The 20,346-nt window shown below is 53.9% G+C and overlaps 1 protein-coding gene across 1 annotated transcript; it reads left to right on the top strand.

Annotated features, from left to right (window-relative positions):
- Positions 1-4,778: 4,778 nt before the first annotated feature.
- On the top strand, positions 4,779-7,867 carry MIND_01330100 (Fn3-like domain-containing protein; the record flags this gene model as incomplete). The annotated part of the gene is made up of 10 exons (XM_037369751.1): positions 4,779-5,051; positions 5,101-5,231; positions 5,280-5,356; positions 5,428-5,554; positions 5,609-5,749; positions 5,811-5,991; positions 6,041-6,157; positions 6,205-6,326; positions 6,374-6,480; positions 6,531-7,867. 10 exons carry the CDS (start codon positions 4,779-4,781, stop codon positions 7,865-7,867), a joined length of 2,613 nt encoding a protein of 870 aa, XP_037213747.1.
- Positions 7,868-20,346: the final 12,479 nt, after the last annotated feature.

Genomic DNA, 20,346 nt, shown 5'->3' on the forward strand with positions numbered 1-20,346 from the left:
GTCTTGTAGATCAGATATAATTTTTGTAACTTTTATTGCATATTTATCAAAGCAGTCAAAAAAGCCATTGTTTTGGACCATTATCTCTTATATATATAAATCCTGCTTATGGGACAATTTTTTGGCTGAAACTCTAGTGTGAGTAGTGCAGGCCAAATATGATTATATTATTCTGAGGGCATAATATATTATAATCATATCATATTCAGAGCTCTGCCCCAATAATATATTTGTTAGATAGTATAATCATATTCAGCTGTGAAATATGGATATGTTATCAATATGTTCAACCATAATCTAGTCTGCATATCTGTGGATATGTTTGACATATTTGCTGCCAGAAAAAGATTAAAAGCGATGGCAAAGTCTGGTTCTTGGCCGTTTTCGACAGCTGGTTTAGTTCAAAAGGCGATTTTGTCAAAACATGAATGCGGAATGCTGGTTTGAACTGGCCCCTAACCTGCGTTTGTGGACTAAAAACTACCTAACATGGTCAAACCTGAATGGCAAACAGTCCAGTTTGGGTTCCAACCGAAATCCCAAACCGGACCTGACCAATCACTGATAGAGTCCACCTGTTTAGCCCACCCAACACTGTGAATTATCAGTAGTATCGTGCTCGGGTGCCATTGACAAGGCTCAGTATTATCATAACATCCCTAGTGGCGAATAATTGTCCTAGAGGGGGGTGAATAAAGGTAGCTTGAAAATACTGAGCCTTATCAATGTCACCCAGTGGGTTACCACTGATAACTGAACGGATCGGTGATTGTGCGGGCAAAGGAGGCCAAGGACAAGGGTTGGGGTGGGTCGGAGCGTCCGAGGGGGCGCCGGTCGGATGCGCCTCGGATGCGCTCGGAGGGTCCGAAGGAGGCAAAAAGAAGCGGGGGTTCCCCTGACAGGCTGGGGCTATGCCCCAAGTTTTTGAATATTAGTTGAATAGGGTGAATTTCTCAATAAATAAGAAATCTCATTAAGTATAGAATAGCACACAGGAATACCTTCTACCAACTGTACATTATCAGTATTACGCTGATATGCCACACTGCCACAGTGCTGACAGTACCTCCTGAGTGATGAATAAGGGCTAAAAGGTGGGATGAATAATCTTAAACTCCAAGGCAAATTTTTGCTAAGTTGAATAGGTAGAGGGTGAATAATCTGACATAGGCTATCTGAAGTTATGCCATGACACATCTTCCCTAAAAGGGAATTTTACACTTGAAGTTGTCTCAGCACCTGGATCCCAATATCATATAGTATTACTGAGAGTGTTAACTGTGACAAATTTCCAAAAAAAGAACATTTTTTACTATATTCAACAGCTTAATTACCAGAGAATGTCATACATTGTTACAAATCAAAGAGGTATATCTTGACCATATGAACAACTTTCATTAAGTAACCTATAAATTGCATCAGCATGGGCCAATCACTAACTGATATACAACTGATAGGTCTCTATCTCTGTAGCTACTCAAGCTAAAAGCATGAATCAAGTACGAGCAGGTAAGGTTTCAAGAGTACCATGAATTGACACTAGTATTTGACCAATATCATATGATAATCACTATATTGACTCTTCAGCTATATGATAGAGCATATCTGGTGCTTAAAAAGTATAAAAGTGGCTTACTTGTAAATTCAGGTACTCTAAACTAGGAATATAGTGTATCCACTTCTGACTCCAATGGAATATAGTAAAGGGGATGCAATACATTTACTCATCAGTGGTATTTGATACCCATCAACTCTTAGCAAAAGATTAAGGTATAGGCCTAAGTATGTCCACAACAGAACATATCAAGGATAGGTAACCTGTGCGGGCAAGATGGAAGGCTAGACAGGAGTCGGAACTGAAGTCGGACAAGGTTCCCCTAACACAATTAGGATTGGTCAAATTTTACAGCTTTTGTTACCAATTTAGGGCACAGCAGTGACCCCAAAAATGGAATCATAAAGCAAATGAATTACTGAGGCCAGTGCCAAACATGTGCATACATTTACACCGGGTGCAGTAGTTTGCCAAAGGGAGGCCCAACAGGAGTACAAAGGCAAACAAAGAAATCTTTGTTTGAAAAAAAAGTAAAAAAAAAAATCTGCCTTGAAACTCCCGTTGGACCCCACCTTCTCCAACTGCCATTAGCTTTGCCATCAGTGTTATACAACATGTGCTTAATATAAGAGTAATAATAATTACTGAGGTAAATTTATTGATAACATGGAAACTGTTTTAGTTTTGATATGTTTGCCTACCCTGACTCCAAAATACTTGTGGCAAGTGCCTCATATTATCATCCAGTTGGTAGTGTGAGCCCACAAAAACAATACCAACTATACCACTATATTCAACTGAACATCAATTTATGATGATGTTTGTAAACGAAAAAATTCAATAAATCCAATTAAAATTAAAGCAATATATTAAGTTAGGGGCCAGGAGGTCCCAAGATCCTTATCACAGACATGGGGTGGGAGGGAGTCCCAGGCATGGTGAAAAAAACTTTTGCTATACCAAAGTTTGGGGGGTTTTGGTGGGTTTGAGGTTGTGTTTGGAGTATATGTGTAGCATTCTAGCATAGAATGCAAGATGGATACTGACTAGCCCCACTATTTGCCTATGGCAAGGCTTTCAGCAGTTTAGTTGGGCTGTAGTGTGACTGGAGTGTGACTAGCCTCACAATTTATCATTGACATTTAATCACATATAATCATAGGAAGCCTACCAGTAATACTGTAGAGACTCAATTGCTATGTATTACTCAAAAGTCAAAGTATTCTAATGAATGTAACTGGAATTCAAGGGGGGGTTCATGATCCTTATCAGGCACATAGGGTAGGGGGGGGGGGGTCTCAGGGGGGTAAAAAAAACTTTTTGTATATGAAAGATTTAGGCCTTATATGGGTGTAAAGCCACTGAAAATGTAGTGTATATACTCCAATTTCTATAGTTCACAACTCTCATACTTATATCTATATACCTTCAGGCCCATGAGCTTGGATAGCCCACTCTGTCATAGGTCTATTGACAGGTAATTAATGAGAGGTGAACATGTTGAAGAGCTGATATAGCCTGCCATATGTGTTTGAAGGTTCCAGGTACATACATACATACACATATACACATATACATATATAAAAAAATTTGCAAAAAAAAAGTTTCACAAAGATTGAATTTTTTATCCCACTTTTTTGATCGCATCAGTGGTCACATGACGCAAATTGTGGGAACATATTACCCGATATGGCAGGAGGGGGGAGGGGGGGGGGTCCCCCAGGGGTCGGAAAAAAAACTTTTCAACCCTATATCCATGATTCAAGACTTGAACCCCCCTTGCTGGAATTATATATTTTATCACCACTTTTGATTGTATCTTCAGGTCACATGATGTGCAATCATGGGAATATATTACCCGATATGGTAAGGGGAGGGGGGTCCCAGATGGCCTAAAAAAAACAATTCAACAGTATATCCAATTTTCAAAAGTTGGGACCCCTAATGCGGTCATATTAAGGACAGTTCAGATCCATTAATATCCTATCATCAGTCTTATCTGGGATAGATAAGACATTCAAAAGGCTTTCCAACAGTACAGTATAACCATTTTTCGAACAATAACACCCCCCCCTCTGGACCATGGATTATGGAGATTATACTATAGGAAGACCAGCTGATGGAGTGGATATAGCAGCTCTGTATGATCATATTTGTTATTATTATTATTATAATGACATTTTTGCACTCTGGGTACATAAATTCACATAATTCCCAAAGCTCGCAAAGTGATGTGCGGCCGAAATATACTCTCGACGCATGCCTAGAATCATATTGACGTCAGACGACATTGATGCCGGGCCCACTCTGGAAGTCTCGGCGTAGTCATGGTCATCGTGCTAGCTCAGGGCCTGCGGGAGCAAAACGGACAGGCACTCGGTAGCACCCAGGCGAGCGCTCATCTGCACTCACGCGCCAGCACCTCCTCGACCAGCACTTCGCGCCCGCGCTGCGTTGGAGACTTGGAGGCCGCATTGCAACGTCGGGGATGGGCGAGGAGGAATGCCGCCATATGTGCCGATCTCTGATCTGCAGCCGCCCGCCCGCCAAGGAAGCCTCACTGCCGCGCCGCGCCCTTTCGCGTCTCTCCCGGGGTTCTGTGCGCCGTTGCGCTGGACATGCTCCGTTGCGCGTTCGAGAATCGACTGGCCCCTTACATTGGCAGTGTCTTCATCCACCCATCACCCATATCCGCGTTGTCGCCGAATGACGTTGACACCTTATTTAGAAGAAAGGTGATCATCATCTGCCCCACGCGTCGCCGCTCGCCGCGTCCTTGGCCATGTCGCGCTCTGATAAATGTGAATTTTACTCCATGATTCCCAGATCGCCCTGCTCGGCTCTTCTGCTGGCACTCCCTTCTCGTCCTCCGACCATTCCCCGCTCCGTCGGCGCTTCTCGTTCTTTAGATAGATGGCTATGCGCTGGCGCGGGCGTTCCTGCATCGCTGGCAGGTCTTCGCTGGCGTTGCTTCGCTGGCAGCGCCGGGGCGTGTGATATCGGTCCCGTATTCCGTATGCATTTAATTGCGGTCACGCGCATTGATCGCCACGCTCGGATCTGCCACGAAGCACACCGTCGACGCTTCTTTTCCTCGACTCCAACTCGAATCCCGACACCCTGCCGGCAGCGCATATAAACCACCCCCGCTCTTCGCCCCGCCTCCTGCCTTCCTTCCTCTCCCCTCCCACTCTCCTTTCGCTCGTTTACGCGCGCCTGAAAAATGGTGCCGCAACTCCTAAAACACGTGCTGCTCGCACTGGCTGTCTCCCGCGCCTATGCCGACCTCACCACTGGCGTGCCCGACTCCGCCCCCGCTGGCTACGAGGAGTGGACCTCCCCGATCGTCGTACCCGCGCCCGACGTAAAAGGCAGCGCGGACTGGGCCCCCTTCGTCGCCCGCGCTCGCAAATTCACCGCCCAGCTCACCATTGAGGAGAAGGTCAACGTAACGACCGGCGTGGACGTCAATGGGCGCTGCGTCGGCAACACCGGAGTGAGTGGCCCATTCACCACGTCAATGTATCTCACTGAACCGAACACAGACCCTCCCTCGCTTCAAATGGGCCGGGCTCTGTCTAGAGGACTCCCCACTCGGTGTCCGTTTCGCAGACTTCGCCTCTGCTTTCCCCGCGAGCATCAACGCGGCAGCGACATGGGACGTCGACCTCATCAAGTGGGTGCCACCTCTACTTGCATTTGCTGCGTTGACGTGAAAAACTAGAGCCCGCGGAGTAGCCATGGCCCAAGAACACCGAGGAAAGGGCGTCAACGTGGCGCTCGGGCCGATGACCAACCTCGGTACGTATTTGGTCCTTCTTTTCCCTTCGATCTCCGTCCTTCTCGCTTCCGTTGCTGATCTTCTCCCGCAGGCCGACAAGCCGCCGCAGGCCGCCAATGGGAGGGCTTCGGCTCGGACCCCTTCCTCGCGGGTGTCGCGACCGCCGTCACGATCGAGGGCATGCAGAGTGTCGGTGTCATCGCCACCGTCAAGCATTTGTGCGTGCTTCGCTTGTGGTGCGGATTTTTCGGTGTGATTAACCGATTTCTTAGCATCGCCAACGAGCAAGAGCACTTCCGTGGCGGCTCGGAGAGCTTCCCGATTGCGTCGAGTAACTTGGACGACAAGACGATGCACGAGGTGTACCTGTGGCCGTTCGCGGAGGCCGTCAAAGTCGGCGTGGGCAGTGTCATGTGAGTCAGCCTTGCCTCCTCCCATCCTGCCTTCCTTTCGGTGGTGCTAACCGCCTCGCAGGTGCTCATATAACCTCGTCAACCAGACGCAGGCCTGCCAGAACTCGAAACTCATCAACGGCATCCTCAAGGAGGAACTCGGCTTCCAGGGCTTCATCATGTCCGACTGGGCCGCGATGATCAACGGTGTCCAGCCCGCGCTCGCCGGGCTCGACATGAACATGCCTGGCTTCGTTGGATACGTGCGTCGTCTGCGCCATCCGCGTCGCAAAGGCTAAGACGCGTTTCTAGGGAATCGGCGACCAGAACCAGCCCGACCCGAGCAAGGCGACCAACTCGTGGTGGGGCGTCGAGCTGATCAACATGATCAGGAACGGCAGCGTGCCTGAATCGCGCATCGACGACATGGTGCGGCATCCTTCCATGTCCGGAGAGTATATGCTGAGTTCCTTTAGGTAACCCGCATCTTCGCGACGTGGTACAAGCTCGGCCAGGACCGCGGCTATCCCGAAGTCTCGTTCTCGCAGCTCACCCAGGACACCTACCTCAACGGCGAGCTCGTCAACAAGCACATCAAGTGCGCCGTTTCCATTGTTATTTGCTTGAGGCTAACGTCAGATATAGCGTCCAGGCCGACCACTACAAGCTCATCCGCCAAATCGGCGCTGCGAGCACGGTCCTCCTGAAGAACACCAAGAACGCGCTGCCTCTTAGCGTGCGCAAGCTCAAGCGTGTGTATAACCTTATACTGGTTCCGTTGCAAATGTTAATATGTTGCTAGGCGTTGGAATCTTCGGCTCCGACGCCGCTCCTCACCCGGCGGGGCCGAATGCTTGCAGCGACGGGCAGAACGACAAGGGCTGCAACGAAGGCACTCTGGCGATGGGCTGGGGCTCCGGCACCGCCAATTTCCCCTACCTCGTCGACCCCTTCGCCGCCATTTCGGCGCACATCCGCTCGATCAACCCCACCGTCGTCGTCGAGGGCGTGCTGTCCGACTACGCCTACAATGCGATGGCCCCTGTTGCGCGCAACTCGGACGCGTGCCTTGTCTTTGTCAACGCGGACTCGGGCGAGGGCTACATCAATGTCGGCGGCAACCAAGGTGACCGGAACAACATCACCCTCTGGCACGGCGGGGAGGCGCTCATCGCCAACGTCGCTGGCCAGTGCGCCAACACCATTGTCGTACAACACGCTGTCGGTGCGGTCACCGTGGAGGACTGGATCGACCACCCGAACGTGACCGCCGTCCTCCAAGCTGGCCTTCCTGGTCAAGAGAGCGGCAACGCAATTGTTGATGTCTTGTTCAGCGACAGCCCGCAGGCGACGAACCCGAGCGCCAAGCTTGTGTACACCATTGCGAAGAAGCGGGAGGACTACGCTGCGGAAGTCTTGTACACCAACAATGTCCCGAACAACGGCAACCCGCAGCTCACGTACGACGAGGGGGTCAACATCGACTACCGCTGGTTCGACGTCAAGGGCATCAAGCCGCGCTTCGAGTTTGGGTTCGGGCTGAGCTACACCACGTTTGGCTACAGCGGCCTGCGTGTTTCGGGCCATAAGCGCCGCGCTGAGGCGGTTTCCCGTCCGTCGTCGTCTTCTGCCCCGGTTATCTCGAGCAAGCCGTCTGCGTCCCCGGTGTCCTCCGCACCGGCCGTCTCTTCCCGCCCCGCCAACGCGTCCTCCATCGCCGTTTCCGTCTCTGCCTCCGCCTCGGCGTCCTCCTCCGTCCGCCCCTCCTCAACCGCATCCGCGCCCTCTGCCGGCTCGTCCCCCGTCGGCGATATCGGCGGCCCAGCCGCGCTCTATGCGCCGTTTGGCTCGGTCTCCTTCACCCTCAAAAACACCGGCCGCGTCGCCGGCGCCGAAGTCGCACAACTGTACCTCACATTCCCCGCTGCCTACAACGAGCCGCCCAGACTGCTCCGCGGGTTTTCGCGGGTGTTCCTCGGTGCGGGCCAGAGCAAGGGCGTGAGCATCCCGCTGCGGGTCAAGGACCTCAGCGTCTGGGACGTCGTCGCGCAGAAGTGGGTGCTCGTGAAGGGTGAGGTCGGCGTCGCGGTCGGCGCGAGCTCGCGGGATATCAGGTTGACGGGCAAGATGCAGCTGTAGAAAGAAAGAAAAATATACCTGTTTTTGTTATGTATATATACACAAGAGACTGTCCTTTTTCTCATCTTATAACCTGGCAACTGCCATTGCAAGACGACGATCAGCATCGACTGGGGTCGATACATGGCTAACTCACCAGAGACATCCCGCACCACCAAGCACACGCACAAAACAAGTGAGCGAACACAATGACAGGAAGCGACGACACTCACACTCACACACGCAAGAACTGGCACCGCACCAAGTTCAGCGCCAACCTGTACCAACGCCAAAGGCGTTGCCGACGACCTCAAGCTTGACGCGACGGTCTTCTGACTGATCGATTCAGCAAGTAAAGCCGACTTGCCGTTCTGCTCGACGCCGACAACAACAACGCCTAAACAATGCGACGAATGAGCAATCTTCCGGGGCAAAGACGCCGACTCACCGTTGCCGGCCTTGATAAAGCTGCGCCGAAACAGGGCAGGCACCTTGGGAGGAAACATTGTGGGCCACTCACCTAGGAACAGCGACCAGGCCGGCGGCCCGCGCCCAAATCTTTGCGGTGAGAACATGCATCGCGGGCAAGACATGACAACTCACCAATATGAAGCAATTGCCGGCATCCAGCGGGACGCGGTGAGCGACTCCGCGCGGAGACGGGCAGCCCATCCAGATGTCGTCCGAACGGCAAAGCGGGTAGCTCCCAACCCAGACGCAATGCCGGCGCCTCAACGACGCGACGCATGAGCAAGATTCTCACACAACGAAAGACGCCGACTCACCTTTGTCGGCAGCCTCGCGGCTCGCCGATAGAGCTGGGCTGGAACGGGTCAGCCAACGTCGGAGGCAGTACTTGCCCGGCGAAACCTGTGAGATGAGATACATCGCGCGGAAAGCAAGACAACTCACCACTTTGCAAGCAATTCCTTCGAGCCGAACGAGCTGGGCGACTGCGCGGGAACGGGAAGCGAAGGCCCATCGCTTGTCACGGCAAAGCGGTGGCCGCGCCAGCTTCGAGAGCAAACGGTGAGCCACTGTGCATACAGGACGGCCGCCACTAACCTTGCCTGTCGTGAGGACGCGGGCGCGGACACAACGGCGCTGAGGCCTACTAAGAAAATGAGTCAGCAAGCAACAACTAGGCATCCGCGCGGGAACGGGCAGCGGGCAACGCTCACCTTACAGCCAAGCAATGAATGGCCCCGCCAGTCTTGATACGACTAGCAGTTGGTGAGCAACTGAGCATACCCAATGACCGTCACTCACCTTGCCGATCATCAGCACGGAGTCGCGGGGGGGAGGCCGCGGCGAAGGCCGACGCAAAGACCTACTGGAAAGCGGCGCACGTTGTGCATCGCGAGGCCGACACCGACAAGCAGCGTGCTGGCAAATGAGTCAGCGGACATTGTCTCCACACAACGGCCACGCACCTTGTCACCCTGCGCAAAGGGAGCGGCTCGCGTTGGGCGGCCCGGGAAACACAGCACAGAGGGAGAGGGGGGTGAAGGCAAAAGGAAGGCGCCATCGATGTGACGCTTGCACGGGTTCTTATACCCACGGGGCCCGGGTTCCCACGCCAGCGGACCGGGCGTGATGGCACTCGGATGCCCGCACGGCGCAAAGCCGCCCACGGCGAGGGAGTTCGCAACAAGGCAAGCCGCTGTTGGTCAGCAGCCGCGAGCGTAGCGGGGGTGTTAGCGCATGGGCGGCCGCGCGTCTTATACTGCTCTGCGGCAGGCCAGCGTAGCCGGGGCCGGGCCCGGCAGTTGCGCAGCGCATTGGCACGAGAAAAAGGGACGCGGGCGCCCATCAGCAAAAATGGAAGGCGTTGCACAGGAAAACGGGAAGGAACACAAGAGAGCTGAGCCAGGAACGATTTGCTGTGGCTGTTGGGCGGATGTTCATGAGGTCGGCTACGGCTGGACCGCATGGCAGCGCGGATCTTGCTTGCCTGCCGAGTCCCGACGAACTAGACATCACTGCACACCAGGGCGGCCTCATCACGCCGGTTGCCAGGCACCCGCCTGCATGTGCCCACATGCTCAGACGGATCGGAGGCCGACGGACGCGGCCTGCCGGAAAGCCTCCCACGCGTGGAGATCCGAACCGTTGTCAACCCGAAATCGCCGGCCGCGGCGCGCTGCTGCGGACGCCATCGCGGCCACAACAGTGTGGAGACCATTAACGCTCCGTTAATCCGGTCACGTGACCGCATTCTTACCTGAGATTAGGCTCTATGGGGAGCAAGAGGCCACGGGCAGGGCAGAACGCAGGTGCTCGGGCACCCGCACATGTGATACTGGTCAGCGGCGGTGCGGCAACAGCCGTGGTGCTTATCACTGGCAAAAAAAAATTGGAGCCACCAAACAAAATTGAGCGGATGGCGGGCAAACAGCCGTAATACTGGCAGGCCGCTGAGCCAGGAAGGAACTAAAAAGCAGGACGGGAGGTCGCCAGTCCCTCCGCCGCCGGACCTCGATTTGGTGGTAGAAACGGACTTGCTTGTGTCTGGGGATATTGTGCCCTATGGGGGGCAAGGGGGGCAGAACGCAGGCGCTCGGGCAGCTGCACATGTGATACTGGTCAGTGGCGGTGCGGCAACAGCCGTGGTGCTTATCACTGGCAAAAAAAAAAATTGGAGCCACCAAGCAAAATTGAGCGGATGGCGGGCAAACAGCGGTGATACTGGGAGGCCGCTGAGCCAGGAGGGAACTGGAGAGGAGCACGGCAGGACCCACATGTGCTCTGCCGCCGCGTGGCTGCGCAGATCTTCCTTGCCGAGTCCCGAGAATCCAGACATCACTGCGCCTCTATATGGCCTGATGACACCGGTTGCTAAGTACCCTGTGCATGTGCACATGGCGCACATGCTGATGTGGCCCGGCTCACTGACCAACGGAAGCTGCATGCTGCTCACATGCCAACAGATCATGAGTATCATTACCACATCATCTGATGATCGTCAAAACTAAGGCCGCGGTTGGCAGCACAGGCTTCCGCTAGGGAGGCCGGGCCTTGACAACTTCAACAGTTGAGTATGCCAAGCCAAGCTAATGAGATCACGTGACCTCGGTCAACCATCACAAGACATAACCCGGCCCACCATTTTACCCGAGAAGCGCTATCAAATGTTGACTCTATGGAAACCAGGAACTACATCCTCCCATGTGACAGCATCTGCACACTTGTTACATCAGTGATAAGGCGCTGATATTCCCTGATTTATCATATGTTTGCTATTACGGCATGCCAACAGTGATCGGTTTATTTGCATTATTGTGAATCATTTCAAATCAACACCAGATTGAGAATCCATTGAGAAATCATGTTATTTTTCTTTATCTGCCCACCTGTTTATTGTCCAAATACTAACAAATCAATCAAAGGTGATTTTTTTACCATATACTTCCTGGAGCTATGAAATTTCATATTCATTTTCATAAAGAATTAAATGATTATCTGCTTTCAATCTCTGATTGAGGCCGGTTTTGATTCTCTTACCCTTTGATCCTAACATAAGCAAGTTCTTATAATAAGGGTATCTCTGTGTGCAGACAGACAGCCCACTTATTTGTCATTCAAAACTCTCCAATCAATTTTTACAGTCAAATCAATCAAACCTGATTTTTGCCATATACTTTCTGGAGCTGTTAAGTTTCATATTCATTTTTCTGGAAGTGAATTATGATGTGCTTGCAATGTCTGATTAGTTTTGCTTCTCTTACCCTTTGCACTCACTACACTCCAGAGATAAGCCAGTAGTTATAATAAGGTGCAGACTGCCCACTTATTTGTCATTCAAAATTCTCACATTGATTTTTTATCACATATTTTCTGGAACAATAATAAAATTTTAATTAATTTGCATTTTTGGTGTACACTTTCTGGGAGAGAATTGTGACCAGTGATCATCTGCTTTGGATTTGATTCTCTTGCACTTTTGAGCTAGTGAGATGCAGATTAGCATTATGACCAATATTGTCCAGTACTATTTTTGGCCTACACTGTCTGGAATGTGTTTAATTCATATTGCTTAGTAGCCATCACTGTTTAGCACCTTGATGTGAGGAACCATTTGACTTGATTTGGTCTCCGCATGTTGGTCAGTCACATGGGACCATATTTGAACGACATTGTCTGATTTTCTGGTATAGCTGATAGTCTTGCGCAAAATATCAAACTTTATAGTCTTATAGTTCACTTCCCTTTTAGTACAGATTACATGGATTTTTATCATGATTTAGAACATAGGCCTCCATTGAGTATCACTTACCAAACTTCCCTTTTAATACAGATTATTTCAAATTTTTATCATGATTTAGAACATAGGGCTCCATTGAGTATCACTTACCACCAGGGTGAATTTTCAAATCATTGACAAGACTTGATTTTTTTCCACATTTACTGGTTTAAACCCTTAGTTTACCTGAATTAAACATTGCAACAGACCCATGCTCATACTTAAGCCCTAATTTCTGATTTTTTTCTTATTATTTATTTTCACTTTAGGGCGGCCTCCAGCCTATTTGACTTGGGGCGGGGCGGGGGCTGCCAGACCTGGCTGACAGGTCCGATGTGATGGGTATCAGTGCGCTCCCACACCTCCGGAACACACCCACCATCTACCATGCTGCGGGGATGCAGATCCATCAAAGTTCTAGATGATATCACAAGCACAGTTCTTGGATGACGAGGAGAAGGGGAAAATAAGTAAAAACCTAGGCTGAGGCCAAGGTAAGCCTGCAGCCTGTAGAGCTGTATAGTTCAGGAATGCTATGAATTGGGGGGACAGCAGAACGATCACGGCGGGACTGCAGATCAGCCGTGATGGTAGCCCCATCCCGCAAATGTCAACAACTGGACAAGAACCACGGACAGATTTCTCCGAAACACTCACGCTCATGGGCCAAAATTTTGCTTCTCCGCTGCGCGGTAGTTAAGTGAAAAAGTTTTTTTGATTTCTTCACAGCCACAAAAAAAAGGTATTTAATAACTACCTGGATGCGAGACTTGGCGAGCGGAGCGCGACTTAGCGTTGGGACGGGCGACGCGTGGGGGGTGTCTTCAAATTTAATATCATTTGTGTTTAAGTAATCAGATCAGGGCTTCAGGCCATGACAAGCTCATCCGGCACGAGTGCCAGAACTCGAAGCTCATCAACGGCGGAGGAGCTCGGCTTCCAGGGTCAACGGTGTCCAGCCCGCGCTCGCCGGGCTCGACATGAACATGCCTGGCTTCGTTGGATACGTGCGTAGTCCTCGCCATCCGCGTCGCAAAGGCTAAGACGCGTTTCTAGGGAATCGGCGACCAGAACCAGCCCGACCCGAGCAAGGCGACCAACTCGTGGTGGGTGTCAGGGGAAACCCTGATGCCGTCACTTGATCCCATCAAGCGCCGCGTCTCCGCTCGCGTCTCCACGTCTCCGCTCGCGTCTCCACGTCTCCACTCGTGTTTCCGTGTCTCCACACCCTTACGCTCTCCCTCCACTGCCCGCACCACATCCCACATCCAGTAATCCCTAGTCTTTGACTTCCCTGGCCACCCCTTTCCGGGAGCCTCTCCGGAGTCACGATCAGGGATCACTAATGCCATCGGAGACCTCTCCGGATGTGGATGCACCACTTCCCTCTAGACCTTGAGCCTATGGCCTGCCAGCCTCTCTGGGCTGTCACTTATCAAGGTCTCCCTACGATCTCTACCTGCTGGACCTCTTAGGTGTCTCCAACCTATGTCAGCGTTCGGGCTTACGTTCGGATGGCTGAGCCTCGCCATGGCTCCGCTTCCCACTCCGCCACCACGGCCCCCGTCATCGGGTCTCCCTTTGGGTGAGGCCTACTGCCGTTAAGGCTCGTGCCTACCGCAGCGCCCCAGGCTGCACGCCCTCACACCCACCTCTCTGGAGACGTCCGGGGACGTCTCCGAGTGACCCTCCTGTCGCTACCCTCCAGTGGTCATGGCTGGCCGCCATTCCCATTGGTCCTCTCCGACACTCCCCGGCCCTTGGGCTAGACCAGACTCCTTCCCTTTCCGCTCCACGCCTTCCCTCTCCGTTTCCGGCCGTCACGTCACGGTCACACACCCGGAGTCGATTCCGATTCCGGTTCCGATTCCGGTTGTCACGGTCACGGTCACAAGCGGAGACGCTCAGAGGCAGCCTGGACCTCCCGAAGCCCTTATTAGGCCTTCTAAGGATGCCTGGGCTCCTCCCTTGGCATCACGGTCCCAAACCTGCCTCTCCGGAGCTTCGAGGGCTACTCGACACTCACCTAGGGTCCATTAGCGACACCTGACTTCTCCCATGCGTCGTTCGTCGCTATGCAGTCACTCTATCATTACTCCGGTCACTAGTATATAGTAGTGCACCTGAGCAGAGGGCTCCTTGGCTTGTTCTCTAAGGATTCCCCCTCTGCTCAGGTGAGTCTGTAGCGTCCCTTCCTGTTGTAGTAGTTCACTAAGGATTCCCCCTCTGCTCAGGACTCTGATTTCGAGCCTCGCGAGGTTGCCCTTACAGCAGAACAAGCCCACCAATACGGACCTCACCTCCCAACTCCCTGCCAGGGCCCGCAGTCTCTGACGCCCCCCTGCCGGTAACCTGGAGGTGGCCTCCGGAGGGGCTGCATGCAGGAGGATTCTTGGTGGATTGCGACAGATGGCTCCGTCCCGGCCCCACCCGACCTTGCGCTGCACAGCCCCAGCCCCCCTTCGAACACTTTGGTCCTCGTGAGGCCTCAATACTTCCTCCTGCCCGGCCCTTGGTGTTCTCCTCCGGCCGTGGTTTAGCTTTCCCATGCCCCGCGCCCTATGGCCCCGGGCTGTCCTGAACCACTTCCGGACCCCCTTCCCCCCGATTCCGACCATGGCCCCGCCTTCCTTCCCTCCACCCATGGCTAATGCTGGCCTCTCCGGCCACCGCTGGTCTGTCCCTAGCCGTTCCTGCTGCCAGCCACCTGTCGGAATGGGCTTCCCCTGCCATGCGGAGCGCCCTGATGGCATCAAAACGACTCCGGATTCCGATTCCGATTCCGCTTTCCCGCGGTTGTCGCTGCGATGGCCATTACCTCTGCATGCTCCCCACTCTTACTGCCAAAGATGCTGACCATAGTGTCTTTGCTGGTGTGATGACCTTCCCTTCTGCACCTTCTGCCATCACCACACACCTCGCCTCTGTCTCTTGCTCAAACCGCACCCCCCACCACGACATCATGTGACAACTCCACCAGAATTTGGGCGGCACATGATCCCTGGAGCGATTCCGGGGGCACCTCCGGAGACCTTTCCGCTGATGCTGTCATTGTGGCTTTGACATGAGATCGCTCACACCCCGAGCAAGGCTCGGCTTCCTTGGGAGGCAAGTCTCCCACACTCCATCACCCGTGTTCCCCTACGCACGTGTCTCCGCGGGCTTCACAACCCGGCCCCGATTCTCATCGGACCACCCGGGTGACCTTCCCTACGTGTCCGGCTCGACGCGTCCAGTTCGACTCTGGACCTTGGGATAACCGCGAGATGGCTGATCCCTTTGATCGGCTTGCGACACCTTGGCATGACACCACTCGTTGCCGCCCCACTAGGTTCTGGGCGTGGCCTACTGCCGTATAGGCCCGTGCCAGATGCGAGACGACAAGTCCGCTCGCCTGGGGCCGCCCTACTAGGCCACGAGTGGCAGGTGCTGAGTCGGAGTGCCGACTTTCCCCCTCACTCTCCGGAGACGGACTCCACCCCATAATGTCATTCACATGGCATCGGAGTTCATCTAGCACACCCCCCCGGAGACGTCTCATACGTCTCTGGTGTCAACATAGCTGCCCCGGAGGGTACCCTTGCCTTAGAGGATCCACCATGGTGTTACCTAGGCAGTCACTGCAGTTCAGGGCTCTGCAGGTGCCCCTTCCGTTCATGGAACCCTCTCCGCTTTCCGCCCGTCACGTCACGGTCACGCGCTCGGAATCGCGTTTCCGTTTCCGGTAGTCACGTCACGGTCACGTCACAAGCGGAGATGCTCACAAAGGGTCCCATTGTACAGCCGGACCCCGAACAATGGAATCGCTTCTGGAATGCCTACGTCAACCCGCCTCTGCCGCACAACTAGGATGGGTCGAGCTGTTGCCACCCAGTCCGCAACACTAGGCTTAGTGCCCCGGCTGACAGCGCACTGTCCGGAGTCACACTGCAATTCCTTTCCCCCCCCAACCTGACATCTGGGTGCAGTAAAAGTGAGCTCGCCACTCGCTATGCTATCACCCCACGGCAAGTCATCTGCCGCCCAACGATCTCCAACAACCCAGTAGAGATGGACGGAATCGCCCCTGTGACGTCACAGGCGTTTCCGGTCACGCTCGGAGACGTTTCCGGTCACAAACGGAGACGTTTCCGGAGGTGTACTTGGTGCTTCTGCTAAGCGCAGACCCCCTTTTTTTTCTGTGGTGCGTCGGGGGCGCCGCACTCTTGAAGGGGGGATGGAGAGGGTATAGGAGGGGACTCGCGGAGGACCCTCCTGGAGCAACATGCGACCAGAACGCAAGCGGGCGCACACCGAAGCTACGCAAAGGTGTAGTTGCACCATCTCTTGGAGAGGCACCGGGACCGCAGGTCTCCGGGGCGTCTCCGAATATGGGCGCGCAACCAGTGGAGAACGCAAGTACTCCATGGGTTGACCTTGGCAACAGCAATCACTGGAGCAACGCCAAGGTACCGTCACACTGGCTCTTGGAGATGGACAGTCTCTGGACATCGACGGAGACAGGAGCTTGGCCACTGGAGGACAAGGGACTCCGGAGGACGAGCTCAGTGACCCCCCGATTTTTTTTTCCTGCATCGGGGCGACGCAGCTTGAAGGGGGGATGATGTCAGGGGAAACCCTGATGCCGTCACTTGATCCCATCAAGCGCCGCGTCTCCGCTCGCGTCTCCACGTCTCCGCTCGCGTCTCCACGTCTCCGCTCGCGTCTCCACGTCTCCACTCGTGTTTCCGTGTCTCCACACCCTTACGCTCTCCCTCCACTGCCCGCACCACATCCCACATCCAGTAATCCCTAGTCTTTGACTTCCCTGGCCACCCCTTTCCGGGAGCCTCTCCGGAGTCACGATCAGGGATCACTAATGCCATCGGAGACCTCTCCGGATGTGGATGCACCACTTCCCTCTAGACCTTGAGCCTATGGCCTGCCAGCCTCTCTGGGCTGTCACTTATCAAGGTCTCCCTACGATCTCTACCTGCTGGACCTCTTAGGTGTCTCCAACCTATGTCAGCGTTCGGGCTTACGTTCGGATGGCTGAGCCTCGCCATGGCTCCGCTTCCCACTCCGCCACCACGGCCCCCGTCATCGGGTCTCCCTTTGGGTGAGGCCTACTGCCGTTAAGGCTCGTGCCTACCGCAGCGCCCCAGGCTGCACGCCCTCACACCCACCTCTCTGGAGACGTCCGGGGACGTCTCCGAGTGACCCTCCTGTCGCTACCCTCCAGTGGTCATGGCTGGCCGCCATTCCCATTGGTCCTCTCCGACACTCCCCGGCCCTTGGGCTAGACCAGACTCCTTCCCTTTCCGCTCCACGCCTTCCCTCTCCGTTTCCGGCCGTCACGTCACGGTCACACACCCGGAGTCGATTCCGATTCCGGTTCCGATTCCGGTTGTCACGGTCACGGTCACAAGCGGAGACGCTCAGAGGCAGCCTGGACCTCCCGAAGCCCTTATTAGGCCTTCTAAGGATGCCTGGGCTCCTCCCTTGGCATCACGGTCCCAAACCTGCCTCTCCGGAGCTTCGAGGGCTACTCGACACTCACCTAGGGTCCATTAGCGACACCTGACTTCTCCCATGCGTCGTTCGTCGCTATGCAGTCACTCTATCATTACTCCGGTCACTAGTATATAGTAGTGCACCTGAGCAGAGGGCTCCTTGGCTTGTTCTCTAAGGATTCCCCCTCTGCTCAGGTGAGTCTGTAGCGTCCCTTCCTGTTGTAGTAGTTCACTAAGGATTCCCCCTCTGCTCAGGACTCTGATTTCGAGCCTCGCGAGGTTGCCCTTACAGTGGGGCGTCGAGCTGATCAACATGATCAGGAACGGCAGCGTGCCTGAATCGCGCATCGACGACATGGTGCGGCATCCGTACATGTGCGGAGAGTATATGCTGAGTTCCTTTAGGTAACCCGCATCTTCGCGACATGGTACAAGCTGGGCCAGGACCGCGGCTATCCCGAGGTCTCGTTCTCGCAGCTCACCCAGGACACCTACCTCAACGGCGAGCTGGTCAACAAGCACATCAACTGCGCCCGTTTCCATTGTTATTTGCTTGAGGCTAACGTCAGATACATCAGGAAAACTCCTTTTTCTCTGGCAGACCTGGTGCCAGGTCCTCCAGGTCTGCCAGGTCTACCAGAGAGCCTCTGGTCCCAGGGGACATGCCCAATTCCAGCGGCCCCCAGACAATTGGCTGGTGCCAGAGTCACCTCCAGAGAGATACCAGACATTCCTCCAGAGGGTAATTGGGTCGTGTAATCGTCATCATTGGCAGTGTGATAGTATAATAACAAGTAAATTAGGCCTCTACCCTTCGTCCTCGTCCTCGGAAATATCCAATCGCTCCCGCGGGTCAAAGCTCCCTGGCCCATCATCCATGTTATCCATGTCAGGGTCGCTGGAGGGGATGTCGGCAAGGCTGGCAGTGGCCTTCGTCCTTGTATATGGCTCGGCGAGTTCGAGTATCAGCCGCCGCTTTTGCTCTGATTGGATGGTGATGATTCCGTTATAGTATTTTGCTGTCCGTTTGGCCCAGTCGTTGCTCGAAAACAGCAGCTTCTTGTGGCGGCCGCCTCCAAGATCAATCTTCGTAATCAACTCGCCTGTCCGCCACATCTCGAGTGCGCGTTGGGCCTGAAATATATTAGTTTTGGAGCAAATAGGGTTGGGATGGCGCACTGCAGCGGCGCATACAGCAAGAGCACCAGCCGGGAAGCCAAAGTTGGCTTGGGTGCGAGGCTGGATGGCCAGTCGGAGGTGCTGACGTGCAAATGGAATGAGAATATACTTGGAGCGATATATCCCCGTCTATAGCTGTCAGATCACGTTGTTGCATGGGGGACAACGTACATGGGCAGCTCCTCCAGCATAGAGAAAGTTGGCATTGGCCAGCTGATCTTCGGCACGCTGCGCGATAAGTGCTTTGGTGACCACTGGCTGGTTTGGCAGCGGTCGACCCTGATCATCTCGCTCGACAAATTGCAGCAGTGCTCCAGCTACTCGGATAGCTTCCTTGCCAATATCGCTTCGCCAGTTGTCGAGATTCCCGCTAACCTGTCAAATAGTCAGTATTATCAGTTTGTTCTGCAAACGAATACATACGACATGATAAACAGCCTCTGTAATGGCATATGGAGACGCGGCATCCTGGGAGAAGACCGTCTCCCATGCGTCTTTGACATTTCCCCTGTAGTCCGGATGGCCAGCAGTGGTGAATGGTTGTGCCAAAGTCCCCGCCCAGTCGATGACGAAACCGACGACAGATTCGCGGAATTCCTTCTTGTCCTCACCGCTATGGAGCGGCAAGTCCTCCTTGGTATAGCGGGGCTTGGGGCCTTTCTTGACTTTGACCTCGACATCGGGAGCGGAAGATGCTTGTCGAAGAACGATGCCAGCCTTGTCAATGTCATGTCAATAGATTTTCCCACCGACAACAACTTGACTCTTACCATCGATGTCGTCGCACCAACTTGGCCTTGCCGAGTTGCTTCCACTGCAACCTGTAAGCTTTCAGTATCACCCTCAGGAATATCGTCGATCTCATCGTCTGCGCTTCGCAGGCTGGCACCAGAAGAGACAGACGTTGTTGACGTGCGTCTGCCTTGGTCAAGTACACCTTGCCACGGGTCGGAAGATGCGCCGGATTGTGGAGTTACAACGCCCGCGACTTGTCTCCAGTTCACAGCCACACCACTCTTGGTTTTTTTGGACCTGGGTAATCGTCAGAGGTGATTCCGTGATGGTGAACAGATACCTGGGGCCGTCCGAACTGGAAGCGTGAGTCGCCTTGCGTTTTGCAACCGGTTTGGGGTGGGGCTGGTCGATGGCGTTAATTGCAGCTCGGAGAGGGGCCTAAGTTTGCGGGTGAGTTATCATTCTGTGGTTAAACTCGACTGACCTTCTCCTTGGCCTTGCTTTTGGCCTTCTTCCTTTCCGACGCCTTCTCGACAGCTGTCGTCGCCTTCTTGCTCTTCCCAAATTTTGCCTTCAACCTCGCCAGCTCACGTTCGTACTCGCCATTGTCGACCTCAATTGCCATCGCACTTCCCTCACTCTCGGAGCCGTCGGACAAATGGCTGCCAGGGTCGATGTATTCGTCGTCGCCATCGCCGTCTCCGCTCACGCTGCCTTCGCCTTCGCTCTCGTCACCTGCAATTCGTTTGGGAAGGTTGTTGGGCTAAGAAAAGTCAGTCTGGCTCGGCAAAATCACGATGACAAACCTGGTTAACGACAGCAGCGTCTTCATCGCTGCCTCTGTAGTCTGC

The sequence above is a fragment of the Mycena indigotica genome (genome assembly GCF_014461135.1).
Source record: "Mycena indigotica strain 171206Taipei chromosome Unknown Mind.scaff0015, whole genome shotgun sequence".
Taxonomy (NCBI): domain Eukaryota; kingdom Fungi; phylum Basidiomycota; class Agaricomycetes; order Agaricales; family Mycenaceae; genus Mycena; species Mycena indigotica.